This window comes from Nannospalax galili, unplaced genomic scaffold (genome assembly GCF_000622305.1).
Source record: "Nannospalax galili isolate Female #2095 unplaced genomic scaffold, S.galili_v1.0 scaffold413, whole genome shotgun sequence".
Classification (NCBI taxonomy): Eukaryota; Metazoa; Chordata; class Mammalia; order Rodentia; family Spalacidae; genus Nannospalax; species Nannospalax galili.
This window is the reverse complement of record NW_008333889.1, coordinates 2,328,144-2,345,315: the sequence shown is the minus strand read 5'-3', so window position 1 is coordinate 2,345,315 and position 17,172 is coordinate 2,328,144. Positions and strand designations below refer to the sequence as shown.

The following is a 17,172-nucleotide window of genomic DNA, read 5'->3' as shown; positions in this document are numbered from 1 at the left end:
TTTTTTTTTTGCCTTTGCCGGAGTCGAGCGGGTGCTGCTAGCGGAGGCGCCATATTGGAAGGGACAAAACTCCGGCGACAGCGAGTGACACAAATAAACCCCTGGACCCGTTCGTCCCCGCAGCTGTGAGGGCCGCGATGTTGTACCTAGAGGACTATTTGGAAAGTGAGTGCGCGGCGCCGGCGACGCGGCCGGCGGGACCCGAGGCGGCCAGGAGCGCGAGTGGCCGGGCGGGCGGGATGGCGGGAGGGAGGGGGAGCGGGGGATGTTTCTTTCTCACGGTAACTGGCAGCCTCGTTGTGAGCTGCCGGCCCCCCTCCCCCCCCACGCACGCACGCACGCACGACGCAAGCGCGTCCTTTCGCCGTTGGCCCCGCCCCTCTGACGGACTCTGCCTTTGACAGTGATTGAGCAGCTGCCCATGGACCTGCGGGACCGCTTCACGGAGATGCGCGAGATGGATCTGCAGGTGCAGAGTAAGTGGCGCGTCTCGGCGGCCCCGCGCGCGGTCCCTGCGGTCCCCGGCTCCCACCGCGGCATCCCGGCCAGGGAGCTCCCGGCGCCCTGCTGTCGGCCGTCCTCCCGCGCTACTTTTCTCCTGCTTTTGCTGGTGCAAGCGTCAGGGCACAGGCATTCCAGAACATGTTAGGCACTGCAGAAAATAAAATGTTCGTGTACCTTTATGGGGAATGACGGTGCTGTGTGTGGCGCAGTGGAAAACCGTATGATGCTAAAGAGGTTTGCGCTCGAGTCTGTGTTACTTGGATTTCAGCATTCATACAAGTTCATTCTATTCCGAATTCTTCAAGAGTAAAAATGCACAGAGGCACAGGTTTTGTGCGGCCCTTTAGACACACTAGTGAACTTGGAATGACGAATTTTGACAAGTTGCATAATATAGGATACACTCTTGAATTGTCAGCAGCATATTTACTCAGCCAAAGGAAGAGAAAAAGATTTTACTGAAATCTTTCTATTTACCCTTTATAAAAATTTAGACAATTAGTAGCTCGCGCTCTCTGTCTCTGTCTCTGTCTCTCTTCATGATTGCAATATCTTTATTCCATAAGCCTATACAGAGTCTCTGCTTTCTGCCAAGTGCTCTTCCAGGACCTGGGGTAAAGCTTTGAGTAAGATTAAAGTCCCTAAGCTCAGGAAGCTCATAGGTCTCCCTCGGTGTCTCTGTTTCTGTCTGTCTCTCTCTCTCTCTCTCTCTCTCTCTCTCTCTCGTTTCTGTGTCATGTAGCTCAGGCTGGCCCTGATTTCCTGATCTTGCTTCTGGGATTTACAGGCATGGGCCACTGTGCCTGGCTCCACTTTTATTTCTGTTAGTAGCTGCTTGGTATTTTGTGACCTTTTATCAAAATTAACCTTGTTCTTTGAAAAATAACAGATTGGAGGTAGATAGCTCAAGGGCCAGTTGGGGTTGCTAAGAACCGATTTTCTTTCCCACACCCCCACACTTCCGTACCTGCTGTTCTTGGTTGTACTTTCTCAGCCCCTGGGCTATCTCTTGGGACACATTGTCCCTCAGCCTGTTAGAGTGTGGCAGTTGTACATGTGGTTTTCCATTTTCACTTTAATCTTAACTGGAATAGTAAACATTTTCAGAAGCACACTCTTGTTGGATTGAGCAGTTTGATGGCAGAGATGACTTTACTTTAGGACATAACTGATCTCTCATCTAATAGACCCCTACTGTATTGCCCCTGTAAAAAGACAGTCTTCTGCAGATTTTAAATAATGCAAAAATATAAAAATAAAATGTATACTGCCCAATACAAATAGGCATTAAATAAGGGATTATTTGAACTTTTAAAACTCATTACATTTTTGGAAAATTCTGTGGTAATTTGGATTTAGAATTTACACATAACAGGATTTTCAGGCTTGCATCTTTTACAAACCTAGCATTGTCTAAAGTTAATAGCATTATGTGTTAACAGAAGTTACCAGTGTATCTAATATTAGGAAGTGCTACTTAGAATGTTCTTTAAATATTAAAATTAACAGTAGAACATCTCAGAATCTTTAAAAGAGCTATTATGCACTTAAGATCTTTCAAAGAAGAATATGGTAAGAAAATGCCTCCATTTACATTACAAGCATTCCTTTTATTTATTTTTCTCTTCATCCACTGACATGATTATTCTTGGTACAGGCTTTGGAAAACATATAGAATAAATAGTGTATTGAGTGAGTAAATAGCGTATTAGTGAACAGATGATCACACAAGCTATCTTCAGCTCCAAGATGAAATGAGGAGTGCAGGATGCTGTATGGCAGGGGTTTAAAAATATCATCATCACTTTTTCTTATTAAAAGAAATGTGAGAACTATCTAGTAGCACTTGAGTAAGCAGTTGGATTTTATCACATTCAGCCCACGTAATACCATTAAGTCTGATTTCATTACTACACTATTCAAAGATTGTAGTACAGGACCCTTTCTGTGTTACCAACTCCGCCCTGATTATTGGAAAGAGGTTTGGAAATAACAAAGTCAGTAAAGAAAAGCATAACTCTTAAAAACTAAGGTAATTAAGGTACTATGTACCATATATAAGCACAATGTATATAAGGCCCTATCAGAGTAAAAGCAACACATTACCAGATTTCTTTTCCTCTCCCCAAATCAAAGCAATTTTATTAGCTAAGTACAGAATGTTTTATTATGTCAGATGCAATGGATCAACTAGAGCAAAGAGTCAGTGAATTCTTTATGAATGCGAAGAAAAATAAGCCCGAGTGGAGAGAAGAGCAGATGGCATCCATCAAAAAAGTAAGTGTCACACTTTGGAGGGTTCAGTCAGCAGTGGGAACCTCTGAAAGAGGCAGTTGAAGTAGTTTCTGGTGTCAGAATGAGGAAAGGTTATCAATAATTTAGGGAGCTTCGTGTAATTCTTCTTGAGTTTTTACTAGTTTGGTAGGACTAAGAGCTTTCTTCGAGATTTGAATGCTTGCAAACTCAATTCGCACCTAAGGTTTCCTATAAAGATACGATTTGGTTTCCTCCAGCATATTTTGGACCAGCTTCAGAGACCTGGTTTTGATTCTGACTGCCATGTAGCTGTGACTTACTTAGGTCAGGACTTTGAATATCGCTGAGCAAGAATACCTCCCTATACCCAACAGAAAAATTAATTTGGAAACTAAAAAGTGATCAATAGAAAAATTAATTTGGAAACTAAAAGGTCCATAATTGTGTTATTTATTCTTCTACCTGGAGGGAAGATTGTTTCTATTAGGAGAGAGAGAGAAAAAAAAAAAAAGACCTCTGTGAGAGAAGTGGTCCTGGCTTAAAATATACCTGGTGACCCAGGTGGGTGTAGGCAAAGAGATTGCATGTACAAATTCAAGGGTCACTGATCATTGCTTTTACCTAAAAGTTGTTGGCGTGGCACAATTTGAATATACCTTCAAAAGTCTAGCCATCCTTGGAAGTTCATACAGTCTTCTTTTTAAAGAAATAATTTGCTTTATACTCTGGAGATATATAGAGAATGATTTGGATGGTATGACTTTATGCCTAATTTAAATAATGAGTTACAGAACAATTGGACAGCAGAAACGTGCAGATCAGAATCCTCTCTATAGCTGTATTTTTATTATTAAAATGTTGTTAATTGGGCTAGAGAGATGACTCAGCCATTAAGAGCACTGGCTGTTCTTGCAAAAGACCTGGGTTCAATTTCCAGCACCCACATGGTGGCTAACAACCATCCTTAACTCCAGTTCTAGGGGACCTGACACCCTTTTCTGACCTCCACAGTCATTGCACGTAACACAGGTGCACTTACATACATTCAAGCAATATACTCATGCACATAAAAAAAAAGTTGTTAAAACAGAGCATAAATGTGTTTTACATGTTAGATAAATCTTATTCTTTTTCTTGTTTCATATATTATTCATTAACTCACATAATGTTTTCTAGTATAGAGTCTGGAATTGGAGCTGTTTATTTTTATGTCTTTCATTGCTAATGCTCTTACAACCACCTCCTAGTCTTGAGAGACTTGTAGATAGTGTAGGGTGACCAAGTGATAACAAGATAGAATAATGAAAATGTAGGCTGTTCTCTCTCTCTCTTTCTATCTATCTATCTATATAGATATAGATATAAGTATATAGATCATTTATTAATTCTGAAAATGGAAATATTTTTATTCAGGACTACTATAAGGCTTTGGAAGATGCAGATGAGAAGGTACAATTGGCAAACCAGATATATGACTTGGTAAGTAAAATGGTTATGCATATTATGCCGTAAAATATTAGAGTTATGGATTATGCCATCTACTTTATTAGATGTAATAGGAAGAATGGACTGAAACTGAAGTATCTCTCTTGGTAGTATGTAATCTGAGAGTTCCATATCTATATCTTGGTTTCTGTGGGAAAGAATCATAGAGGTCCATGATGTTTGGTTAGTAGATCAAAACCCATATCTTTTATTGAAGACTGCTTTAAGATTGTGGGCACTATTTTAATTTTGACAAGAGTTGACTTTTCTTAACTCTTTTTCTCTTAAGGTAATATGCTCACTTGCTTGTATTATTTTAAATTTATTTTTTGTGATAAAAATGTAATTAATAGTACTGTATTAATAACCATTCTTAGTAGTCTGGTTAAAACTAGGAAGAGAATTACTTGTATTAGTGTTATACCTAAGGGATGTTAATGCATGGTTTATATCAACTAGGTCAGGTGCAAAATTGTTTGGAAATTTTAGACTATATAACTGTAAAAAAAGAGATGTTTCTTATAGTAGTAGTAATATTTCTAAAAGCTTTAAATCACCAAGAAGACAGGTACCTTGTATATTTGTTTTCAAATTGATGTTATTATGGGAACATTACCATACAAATGTGAAGCATCTTTTTTTTTAAATGCAAAGCTTCTCTGAAAGTACATATTTTAGTGTCTGGAGCGATGACATAGTGGTTAAGAACACTGGCTGCTCTTGCAGAGGACCCAGGTTCTGTTCCCAGCATCCCCATGTCAGCTAACAACCATGCTCAATGCCAGTTCCTGGAGATCTGATCCCCTCTTCTGGCCTCCAGGGGTATTGCATGACACAGGTGCACTTACATCATGGAGGCAAAACACTCATACACACAAAATTTAAATAAATTAATAAAATGTTTAAAGTATGTATCTTAGAAACTATTATTTTCTGGTTTTGTGCCAAAGTAAGTTGAAGCAAAAAACAGTGCTCACTTGAGATTATAGATTTTGGTTCTTATTTTTGCAGTGTCTTCTAGATATATATTTTTTAAACATTTTATTTTAATTTTGATTTTTTTATTATTATGAGTATATTGTCTGCATGTATGTTGTGCAATGCCTGTGAAGGTCAGAAGAGGGCATCAGATCCCCTGGAACTAGAGCTATGGACGGTTGTTAGCCACCATGTGGGTGCTGGGATTTGAACTCAGGTCTTTTGCAAGAACAGCCAGTGCTCTTAACCGCTAAGCCATTTCTCCAACCCCCTAGATATAGTTTTATTACTGAAGAAATACATGTAGATAAAATGTCATTACTGAGCATGATACAATATAGAGGTATTGAAGTTTTGCCTGTTGGTATAATAAAACACTGACCAAAATCCAGTCAGGGAAGAAAAGGATTTATTTCAGCTCACAAGTTACAGTCCTTCATTGAGGAAAGTCATAGCAGAAGCTCAAGCAGAAATCATGGAGGAACATACATGTTGGGTCACACAAGCTCTTGCTAAACTTTCTTATATAGCCCAGGACCAACTCTCCATGGAATGGTACTGCCCACAGTGGGCTAAGCCCTCCCATATCAATTAGCGATCAAGACAGTCATCCACAGATGTGCTCACAGGCCAATCTGATCTAGGCATTTCCTCCCCCTGATGACTGTGTCAACTTGCCACTTAAAGCTACGTCGAAAGTTACCCACGTTATGTAATGTGCATTGCAAATGCTTACATTACCCTAGAATATATTTGTCATATAAAAATATGCTTTTGCCGGGCGTGGTGGCGCATGCCTGTAGTCCCAGCACTTGGGAGGCAGAGGCAGGCGGATCTCTGTGAGTTCAAGGCCAGCCTGGTCTACATAGTGAGTTCCAGGACAGTTGGGGCTACAGGGAGACCCTGCTTCAAACAAACAAACAAACCAGCTGCAATGAGAAAAAAAAATGAAAAAAAAAAGTAAAAAAAAAAAAAATATGCTTTTGTTTTTATGTAGCGGAATTTAATTAATTTTTTAACTGAAAAGTTGTTAAAAGGGAAAGTTGCAAATAAACTGATTTTAAAAAGCAAAGCTTCTTTGCACACGCAGTATTTGCCATTCTGCGATTTCTTAAAATGGTTAATATCTTACTAAAGGTAGAGGTATATTTTGCAGTTGAGTTATATCCTTTTTTTGTTTGTCTTTTACTTATTTTTATTCTTTGACAGTTTCACACGTGTATAGAATGAATTTTAGTCATTTTCCCCTTAATCCCCCCTTCCTCTTGTTTCCATAAAGTCCCCTCCTACTTTCCTGTCTTCTTTTTCTGTGTGACTCACTGGGTTTAGAGTTGCTTGTACAATCATGGGTGGGAGGTTATTTAGTGGAGCATGGGCAGCATATGGTTATACAACTGAAGAAAATGATGATACCCCAACCCCCAGCAGCCATTAACTGCGAATAGACAGGGAGGGTGGGACTTCATAGGCCCCTTCCCCATCCATGATGAAATGTTTACGGGTGCCATCTTGTGCAGATGAGCACAGTGAGCTCATGAGTGCAGGGGCTGTGGCATATCCAGCAGACGTCTTAGCTTCACATCTCCCATCCTCTAGCTTTTACATTCTTTCTACTCTTCCACAATGTTCCCTGAGTCCTAGAAGAGGTGACATCAATGATGTTGTGTTTAGGACTGAGAACTCTACCATCTCTTATTCTTGGTACTTTGACCAGTTTTGAATGTTTGCATTGACCACCATCTCTGCTGCAATAAGAAGCTTCTCTGGTGCAGACTACTCAGTCAGCACTAAACTATGAATATAAACATGAGTATTTAGAAAGTGATTTGACAACATGACCGTTGAGCAAAAGCATAGTTCTCCTCTGCAGCCTCTGACCCTCCCAGCCATGGGCTCTTGACCAGTTTTACGGTACTCTGCGTATGAGTTCCCTCCTGTGGAGCATGCCACAAATGCAATTAGAAAGCAATCTGGTACCTTCATGACAGTCATGCCACTGTTAAACCAGAGGGCACATCTTGCCTAGCAGGTCATTATTGTGACTCACAGGGTTCACACCTGGGTAAGACTGTTGTTGATTTTTTTCTCCCAGAACAGCCTGCATAGCCTCTTCTGGCACAGTGAAAGCTAGCCAGCAGGAAGGAAGTTTCCTTTGCATTTCCAGCTTGATATCTCTATCTTAATGACCAAAATGGGTGATCTTTAACAGTAGAGTATAGGGTTTGCTATCAAGTCCTGGTGCCAGACAAGAAGTAGGATTATGTTAATGGCTCTAATAACCTGGACTCTTTTATTCATATTTATTCTATAAAAACAAATTCATAAGAGAAATAATCAAAGGAAGGGTAGAGTACACTGGACCTTGTTTAGTTGCAGAATGAAAGCAAAACATTTCTGAACTGACCCAATCAGTTTTTCTAATAAAAATGTTTTATTAGAAAATTATAGCAAAATAAAAGGTAATTATCCAGAACAATAATGGCATTATCTCATTCAGCATGTTTCAGTCTTGACTAATATCTGTAAACATAAAAAAGTCATTTGAGTATAAGAATAATTTTAATAACATTTACCTCATTTAATGATTATATCAGTCTTCTCTTGAGATCTTGCTTTTTAATTCCTATAGTTTCTTAGTTCACTTCCTTGCTTTAATATTTTGCTGTCTTACTTGTTATGCCCGTACTTAAGATATTTCGTGTATTTAGAAAAAAATATGTAGCATTTATGTACTTTTTAAATACATGGGCGATGCCACCCCTGGCCCTGTATTGTATAAGAAAGCAGGCTGAGCACAGGCCAGGGGAGCAAGCCAACAAGCAGCACTCCTCCATGACCTGTGCTTCAGTTCCTGCCTCTAGGTTCCTGCCTCAAGTTCCTACATTGGGCTCCCTCAGTGATGAACTGTGACCTGGAGATGTAGCAGAATAAATCCTCTCCTCACCAAGTTAGTGTTGGTCAGACTGTTTTGTCACAGCAATTGAAGGCAAAGTAGAGCAGTTCACACTCCTAACCACAAAGCCATCTCTCCAACCCCTATATATTAGTTTTTAAAAATCCTTCTGTGTGATTTCATAATCTGTTACCCTTTTTGTCATCTAAATTTAATGGCTTCTGTGTCAGTCCCCTTTATTTATTAAGATTCTGGCCTGTGGTTCACAGTTGTTCTCCTGTGAAGTCATCTTACGTCCTGGTCACCTACATTTTGTGTAAACTTTGATCCTCTCCACTTGCTACCTGCTGAACCTGAGCATCATATAGAGTCACTCTGCCTCTGAATCACCTCCTGCATCTCTTCTGCATGTCCTTCTACATTATCATCCATTTCTTACCCAAGCGAGACTCTACTGGAGCTCTTGAAACTTTTATTCATGTTTTCCAGTACCTTCCATATCATTGGCATCTTAGAGTGTCCTTACTGGCTCTGAAAATCACCAGTCATCACGTGTACTAGCACAGCTGGAGATACTCAGACAGCCATAAAGCTCAGGTTCCATCTGCAGTACATGAGGAAATGAGGCCCTTGCGTTGCACACTACTAGTCCATTAGTCTTTGCATTTGAATTTAGCCAGTTCCCTCTTGTTCCTCCCCTTGGCTGCCCCAGAGTAGTGCCCTCATGTCCACAAATACCTCCCAGGCATGTGGTCTTGCCTTGCATTGACGAGAATATGATTTGAGGCTTTTTGATGACTGTTTCTGCATTTATCTCCAGGCAGTTATCTCCTGCCTTACAGCTATGCAGTGAGTCATGTTTTTCTATAGCTTTACTCTTCTACCTCATTTCTTGTTCCTCTAGTCCCCCCACCCTCTTCTCTTTCGAGATAGGATTTTCCTGTAGAGCCCAGGCTTGTCGTGAACTGAATGTTCACTTCTGCAGTTCGTATCCCTTCCCAAACCTTCTATGATTTTGCTCTATCACTTAGGAATTTTATTCTCCCCTCCCTCCGTCCCTCCCTCCGTCCCTCCCTCCGTCCCTCCCTCCCTTCCTCCTGCCTTCCTGCCTTCCTTCTTTTTTTCTGTCTTTGTTGTTTCTACCTTCTGGTTTTTATAACACAGCATTTACATATGCTTACATCAGAGACAGCTAGACAAACAAATCCTGTCCATAGCATTGTCTTCTTGAGTTCCCCATTCAAACTCTTTGATGTTCCCTCATCTTCAAGTGATTAATAACACATTTCGGTTTGGATTCTGTGTACCAATCCTCTGAAACTTGAGTTGGTAACTTCATTGCTAAATCCACTGAGTGTTCTTGGTCCATTTTAACTGCTCTGTTGGGAGGTGAGTGCTGTTTACCATTGTCTTTTCCTCGACTTTCTTGATCCTGTATTTTCACTTGAGGGCTCTACTAAAAATGTTCCACCTTTGTGGCCTTTCTTTTTCTCCGAGTGTGTCTCCTAATGGTGCTGTCCCTCAGCTTGGCCTGTGTTCTTCTTACTCTTCCAGTGCTGCCCATAGGTAATTCTCGTCTCCTCTTTCGTTCTCTGTCCAAAGGATTGGGAAGACCCATTACCATACACTACAATAAATTGTTCTGTCAGATGCTTTCTGTGTTCCCTACCCATGTGGAGAAATACTCAATTCCTTTCCGTATGTTCTCTTAGTTTTAAAAATTAGACAGCAGTCCCTCAAGCCTAGACTACTTTTTAACTTTTATCTGTGGCCTCCACCTCTCATCCCTGCTTTTGTCTCAGATCCACTATCCTTGAGCTTTTTCAGATTAAGACGCTGAAGTCCTGATAGACTCTTTGTTCCCATCTCTACACACTTAATCACCATGGCTTGGTTGTTTTACTCACTAAGTCCTGGTCATTTTACTCACTAAGTATTCCCTCTCCATTTGTTGAGCATGCTGTAGTTCTAATACTTTTTAAAAACTCAACTGTAATCAGAAGGAATACAGTATACATGCACAACGTATATAATTTGCATTTTGACAGATGTATATACCACTAACAAGCAGAGCAGCCGAGAGAGCTTTGCTGTTCTCTCTAGAAAACCCTGTCCTATTTCTAGAGCCTGTCCTTCTAATGTCTTCATCTTCCTGGGAAAATGGAGTAGCTTTTTTAAACAGACTTTCAACCTTAACTCATATGCTTATTCTAAACTATACATGTCAGCCTGCTGTGTCTGTCTTTGAAATCCACGGGTGTTTTCTTCTACATTTATTTTACTGTGTCTTTCAGGATCCTTCTTGATCCTGTCTTTGCTCATCTTTTTGGTATTCTGTTTCATTTATTCTCATGTTTTGTTAATTTCTTCAGTTTAGATAGCTTTTTGCCTCTGATAATTTTGAAAGTTCTTCTAAAGCAAGATTTGCAGATTGTTTAGCAAGAAGGGCATTTTTAAAATATTAAATCTTGCTTGGCAAGATGGCTTAGCCCATAAGGATGCCTGCTGCCAAGCCTGACTGCCTGAGTTTGATCTCTGGAACCCAAATGGTGGAAGGAGAGGCACCAACTCTCATCCGTTGGCCTCTGACCTCTCTACCTATGTTGTGGCATGCACATGCCATACACACATACACAAAAAATAAAAGTGCCTAAAATATTAAATGCTTTAGCAATATGCCCTGCCAAATTAATTATTCTTCCTGAAATATCAGTAGTAGAAATTTGAGTGAAAGGCATGGGTAGTATATCTCCTACCCAAAATGTTTGTGAGTAGACGTGCCTCCGATTTCAGTTTGGTGGACTTTGAAATAGTTGAGTAGACTTTTTTAGCTGAGCATCTCCAATCTGAAAGTTAATGTGAAATGCTCCAAAAGTAAAGCTTTGTGGGTGTTGACTTGATATTATCTTCAGGCAATGTGTATATGACACATATGTGACTTTTGTATTGAGACTTGATTCTGTCCCCAAGATATTTAGTGTTACATGTAAACATCCCTAAATCCAAAAACAGCTGAAGTCTGTCCTTCAACCCTGAGCATTCCTAGTAGGAAGCCCTAAACATGTCTACAATTGTGTTTGATCTCATGCTCCAGTGTTTGTATAAAATGCTATTTTGCTGAATTTTTCTTGCACTGAAATACTTTCTTTACTTTTTAACGTCAACAGTAAACTGATTTCTTTCTTTGACTGACATTGAACTGGTCATTTATGTCATTTATTAAGGAAAGAAACCATATAGTATATCAACAGATGTTAAGATAATTTCCTTCTAAGCTGAGTGTCATGGTACACAACTCTAATCCCAGCACTGGGGAGGGACGCAGGTGGATCTCTGTGAGATTGAGTCTAGTCTGGTCTACACTAAGTGAGTTCCAGGTCAGCCAGGTCAACAGGGAGACCTTGCCTCAAAATAAATAGATAGATAGATAGATAGATAGATAGATAGATAGATAGATAGATAGATAGATAGATAGATAAATAGATAGATAGATAGATAAATTCCTTTTGGAATCCTTCTACTCACCATCATTAAATACTTGTGTTCCTTAGTCAGCTATCACTGTCCAAGACATATTATATTGCAGTACCCAATAAAGTTGATTTATATGTACTCTGATAAAATTTGAGCTTTTAGTTAATGCTTGAGTGCTTTTCCCAGTCTCTGGGGCTGCCCAATAAATACCCTTGAACTTGCTTCTTTTTATATGTCCTGGCCTGTTCCTAAGATGATTAAATTTCAGACCCATATACTACCTATAAATTTGAGAGTTCTTCATCTGATACTCTAATTAAGGAAATATATTATGTGAGTTTGACCTTTTGATTTTTCTTCTGTCCCTTCTGCCTCTGTCTCCTAGGAAGATTATTAGATGTAGCTTATGTGCTCAGGCCTCCAGTACTTGGTTCAGCCAAGGGATAGTTCACATCTTCATCTGGTTCAAATACAATTTAGAAATATAAAAGACTGTTTTTATGACATCAGGGAATATTTGCCATCAGTGTTTCATTCCCTTACCCTACCCCCAGTTTAACCCTCAATCACTATAACCCTTTCATGGATAGAAATTTGTTTCTTATTGCTATGAATGTCCACTTAGGACCTAATGAACTGGTTGCTCATTCTGATAGGTCAAGCTTGATGTCTAAATTAGAAAGTTTGACTGTCATGGGAGCAGTAGATCATGTAGATACCTTTTACAACCTATATGTAATTTTAATTTAAATGTTGGAAAACTGGGAGATTCAAACAGGAAAAAAAGAAATAAAAATTAAGTATTTCAACTCTGTAAAAATATTAATGGATGGGTTCTTTTTCATTTTATGCAAAGGAGCCAAGTGTGACTTAAATTCATTATGAACAAGAATATGCTAAATAATGTTTTCTTTGGCTCAAAAGAGTTCTGGAAAAAAATGGTAGTTTAAATTTAGCCATTAATAATGAGGGTTATAGAATGTGATTTGGGGTTTTAGAACAAGGAAACTTTTGTAGATAGCATGTATTGCCAATAAATGGGGAATTAGTCAATAATTAGATTCAGTGTTTAGCTTTGAGTTGGGAATCTATGATAACTGCAAAGTATCTCCTAAATAGATCAGTATCACTTTGATTACTATGAATTAGCCTTACAGAGTCAGGTGTGCATAGAGGGATTATTTAATCTAAGTTCTGGCTCTGCCTGGTTTCTGCATCGTCATTACAGTGACCCACAAGAACAGGTCTTTTCCATTCCTGTGGGTAGAGGGAAGGCATGTGATTTTATTCAAGTAGCCCTTTACTGCCTGTTTACATGTCTGCATATTGGTGTTTTATAAATTAAATATTCTTGTCAAATTACTTCCTGATCTCTAGCAATGATAAATTTAAGAAAAATAAATCACTTGTGAAACTAATTAGTTTGCAATTGCTTTACATATCAAGAATGATAAGGAGCCATTTTCAAAGCTGTCCAGATCAGGGTGGTAAAGACTATTCTGTCTACTTAGTTATGAAATGAGTCTTGAGGATTTTTAATTCTTTGAGTTCTATGGTCTTTCCTGAGGTAGCTAGTTCACTTTATCAGCAATACATTTAATAAAATAAAACAGTTTTAAATGAAGAGTTGGAATGAGTTATATGTTTGGTGTGGGGGGAAACCCATTCATGGCACCCTAATACCACCTTCTTGAATGAGATTATGCCATCTTCCTTCACTGTTACTTATATTACAGGACGCTACACATTTTTTAATGATCATTTAAATACAATTCATTTTTCACTAAGTCATTGATACCTTCTTTGTGTCTATCTCAGCCCACACTGTTACATCTTTTATTTATGCACTACTTATACAACTTCTTCTGAACTGTTGCTCATTTGTTGCATTTATACTATATATTCTTATAGCCTTTATTATGTTAAAAAATCTTAGAGTTTTGACTTGTTGGCTGAATTCTAATGTCTCTCCATTTAACCTTGAGCTCAGTACCTAACAAAGGCTCAATGTTCGTTATTAGTATAATTTTAGAGAAGAAAATGATGGAGTGTTTCCATTGTATTGTGTTTTGGAACTTAAATATTTGAGTATTCTGATTACCCTTGAGATTTATTCTGACAATGAGTCACCTTGAATGATGGAGGTCTGTGTTTATACTTTGTTATTGAAAGGTTGTTATTAAAATGATGATCAAAAGCTACCTGCGTGTCCTATGAATAGGAGGAAATATCCCTAACATAACTTTGGGCACATTATTTAACCTAAGCCTTAGCTTTTAGTTTTTAGTTTTCTTCTCATAAAGCTGAAAAAATAATGTCTAGAAATAATTAGCGTGAGGACTAGAATAGACATTCAAAGTACCAAGCACTGTGGGTTGCCTGACCTCCTCCTCAGCGTCTGACATGCACCTAATCTTTTGCTGTTTGTCTCCTTCCTCCTCCTGATAGAAATACACACATTATGTAGAGCTGAGCTTGGTGGTGCACGCCCTTAATCCCAGCACTTGGGAGGCAGATCTCTGTGCGATCAAGGCCATCTTGGTCTACATAGTGAGTTCAAGGCCCCTGGGGCTACAGGGAGACCCCATCTCAAAAAAAAAGAAAAAAAAATTTAAAAAAAAACACATTATGTAATTGAACTTACTTAAATTTTTGTCATGTTGTATTGTAACACATCTTGGTGTAAGAAAGATATCCCTAACACTTAACAGTGATCAAGTGAGGCTAGATTTTGAAAAATGATCTTGTCAGTATTGTAACAAAAATATTCTTTGTGGATTCTTTGTTTTACTTCAAAATAGTAGTTTGAAGGGTATTGAAAAATGTTTAACATTAAGCTTAAAAGTACATTAAAACTTAAAAGTACATTAAGACATTCTTAGCTGAAAGTCTCATAATTTTCTGAAGTTAGTTAAAAGATCTATAGGTAAGTGGTAAAATTTTGATATCTTAACTAAGGCAGTAATATTACAAATATTATTGGGCTGGAGAGATGCCTCAGTAGTTGAGAACACTGGCTGCTCTTACAGAAAACCACAGGATTCTGTTCCAAGCACTTACATGGCAGCTAACCATTTCCAGTTCCAGGTACTCTCTGACACCCTCTCTGGCCTCCATGGACGTTACAAGACACAGGTTCACTTGCATTCATGCATCCAAAACACACATACACACAAAATAAAATAAAAAACTAAAACATTTTAACCAAGCCTTTTCAGAAATGAATTTTTGCGCTAAAACTCCCTTTTGTTAGAACCCTTTGCGTGAACACGTGTAGCAAAGTGGTCTACTTTTCTGCTGTACAATATAGATTACATTTGTCCCTTTGTTTGTAGGCTGTGGGTCTTCCTTTCCTTAGTCTAAGTAGCAGTTCTGGAGTGGCACCATGGATGGCCTTACCATAGAGATCAGGCTGAAAATAACCAGGAGTGTTTGGAAAAGTTACCAGCCCTCTGGCCACTCTTCCCACCCTGAAGCCTTGCACACTGTTTTGCTTTAATTTTCATAGCCTCCTTCTAAAAATTAAATGAATGTGGAATATTTTCTAACAAATTTGAGACTTTGGTTTCTTACAAACAAAACTTATTTAGCCTAACAGCTTAAGGTATCATAGGTTGGTTGACTTGCTTCAGGGTACTAAGTAGATTCACTGGGAAAGAAAAAGATGGTAAGTTTTCTCACTCAACAGTGTCCCATATTTTGGTGTTATCTTTGATATTCTTTGAAACAGGTAGATCGCCACTTGAGAAAGCTGGATCAGGAACTGGCTAAGTTTAAAATGGAGCTGGAAGCAGATAATGCTGGAATTACAGAAATATTAGAGAGGCGTAAGTAAAATTTACAGTTTTTCATCAGTCTTAGAGAGTTCATGTGTAAGTCACTGAGGACTTGCTGCCTCACAGAAGCCGTTCAGATGACACCCTTTGGTGGACAGTCTTGGACACTGAGGGATAACACAGAATATCATCCCACTCTCTCTATGAGGAGAACATAATGCTGGGATCTCACTGGATAGCCCTAGCTGGCCTGGAATTCAGTCTTCCTGCCTCAGTATCCAGAGTACTTTGATTAGGAGCAAGTCTTTCCATTGTAGTGTCTACATGTGCTGATGTGCTGATTGCTCAGTGGTAAGGATGAGGAGTTACAGAAGTGCACCAGCCAAGAATGAGAAGAGATTGATGTTTGGCCTTAGTGCTTACTTTGCCCTTCCTGGTTACATGCTTAGGCTTTCAGATTGTTGGTGGTCCCCCTCCCCCTCAAGAATTCCTTAAAGCTTTTCCTCACCTGTGTGTATTGAGAAAGATTTTCATTGGTTCCACAACACTTCCTCTTTTGTTAAAAAGCCTTTCTGAAACTTCTAGAAGCTTTGCAAGGCTCAACTTGATTTGCTGTAACTTACTTCTAAATACCTCTTGTGTTTAACTCAGGAAACATATTCAAAATGTCATCAAGATCTCTCTGCCTTTAACTGATTTAACATCTCTGCCAACCTAAATAGATGAAATGCAGAAATCCAGGTAGTATAGTGGTAGGTCCAGAGAGACACTTACTGAGTAGAACTGAATAGAACCAAATTAGTGTTGGGGCTGATTTCTACTCTAATTTCAGTTAAGGTGTTCCAACATACCCTTTTCCTTGGTTCATTCACTGGTAAGAACTTGTTCCTGTTTCTGATGCCAGATAGCGGGTTTCTTGACACTGCAAGATTTCCGGGCTGTGTTTACACAGGCACGTGATGTCAGCTGGGGAAGCCAGTCAAGAAGCTGTTAGTGAGAACTGTACCTTTAAATCCATCACTTTAGATAGTTATCGTCTTTGTTTGTGGTATATTTTCTCAGACCCTGTCTGAGGATAGTAAGTCCTAGGGAGCAGAGTGGGTGCTGGAGAACTTCTTTAGGCTCTTTCCCTTCTTTCTGTTTTGGAAGTGCTGGCAGTGGCTGTGAGTGATGATACCCCTTGCCCATTCACTGCTGTGGGAAGGTCAAAGAAGCCTCCACTCTAAGGACACACACACACACACACACACACACACACACACACACAAAACTGAATTGGATTGAGTTATAAAAACTGCTTTATCCTGCCTCCCTGCCATAATTTTATCTCAAGGGATCAAGGGTAAACCCAGAGAATTTCTTTAGAAGGATTTTAAAGCTTGGTATTAGAAGTGCTATTTTTCACTTTTTGTAAGCAAAAGCCCTATCGTCTTTTAGGAAATCATTATCACATCATTTTAATGATGAAATAATTTTTTAATGCAGTAATTAATACCCCTATCACCTAGACCTTTAGAATCACCTACTCTTTTATACTAGATTGTATTTTCTAGAACTTGTCATAAATGGAATTGTAATGTCCCTTCATCCATTATATGGCACCTGCTGTGGTGAACCCTAATGAGATATTAGCATACCTTGAGCAGGTGAATATTTATGAATGAATCTTACCACTTAGAAAAAGGATTGTTTGTGATGGAATTGAAGGAAGTAACCCTCAGCACATCTGTCTACACTCATGCAGACACATGCATCAGAGTTTTTGGGTCCTCTGTTTTGTGAGGGACACATTGCTTGTAGTTGGGT

At 39.0% G+C, this 17,172-nt stretch overlaps 1 protein-coding gene across 2 annotated transcripts in view; it reads left to right on the top strand.

The window, feature by feature from the left end:
- Positions 1–17,172, top strand: part of Ing3 (inhibitor of growth family member 3) — a 30,477-nt gene continuing 13,305 nt past the window's right edge. Inside the window, exons 1-5 of one of the 2 annotated variants that reach the window (XM_008828884.2) lie at positions 1–165; positions 405–476; positions 2,681–2,781; positions 4,174–4,239; positions 15,321–15,417. In XM_008828884.2, the coding sequence (XP_008827106.1) occupies positions 138–165; positions 405–476; positions 2,681–2,781; positions 4,174–4,239; positions 15,321–15,417 (364 nt within the window). In that variant the 5' untranslated portion in view covers positions 1–137. The remainder of the gene's footprint in view (positions 166–404; positions 477–2,680; positions 2,782–4,173; positions 4,240–15,320; positions 15,418–17,172) is intronic. The other variant, XM_029561505.1, reaches the window with a different exon arrangement.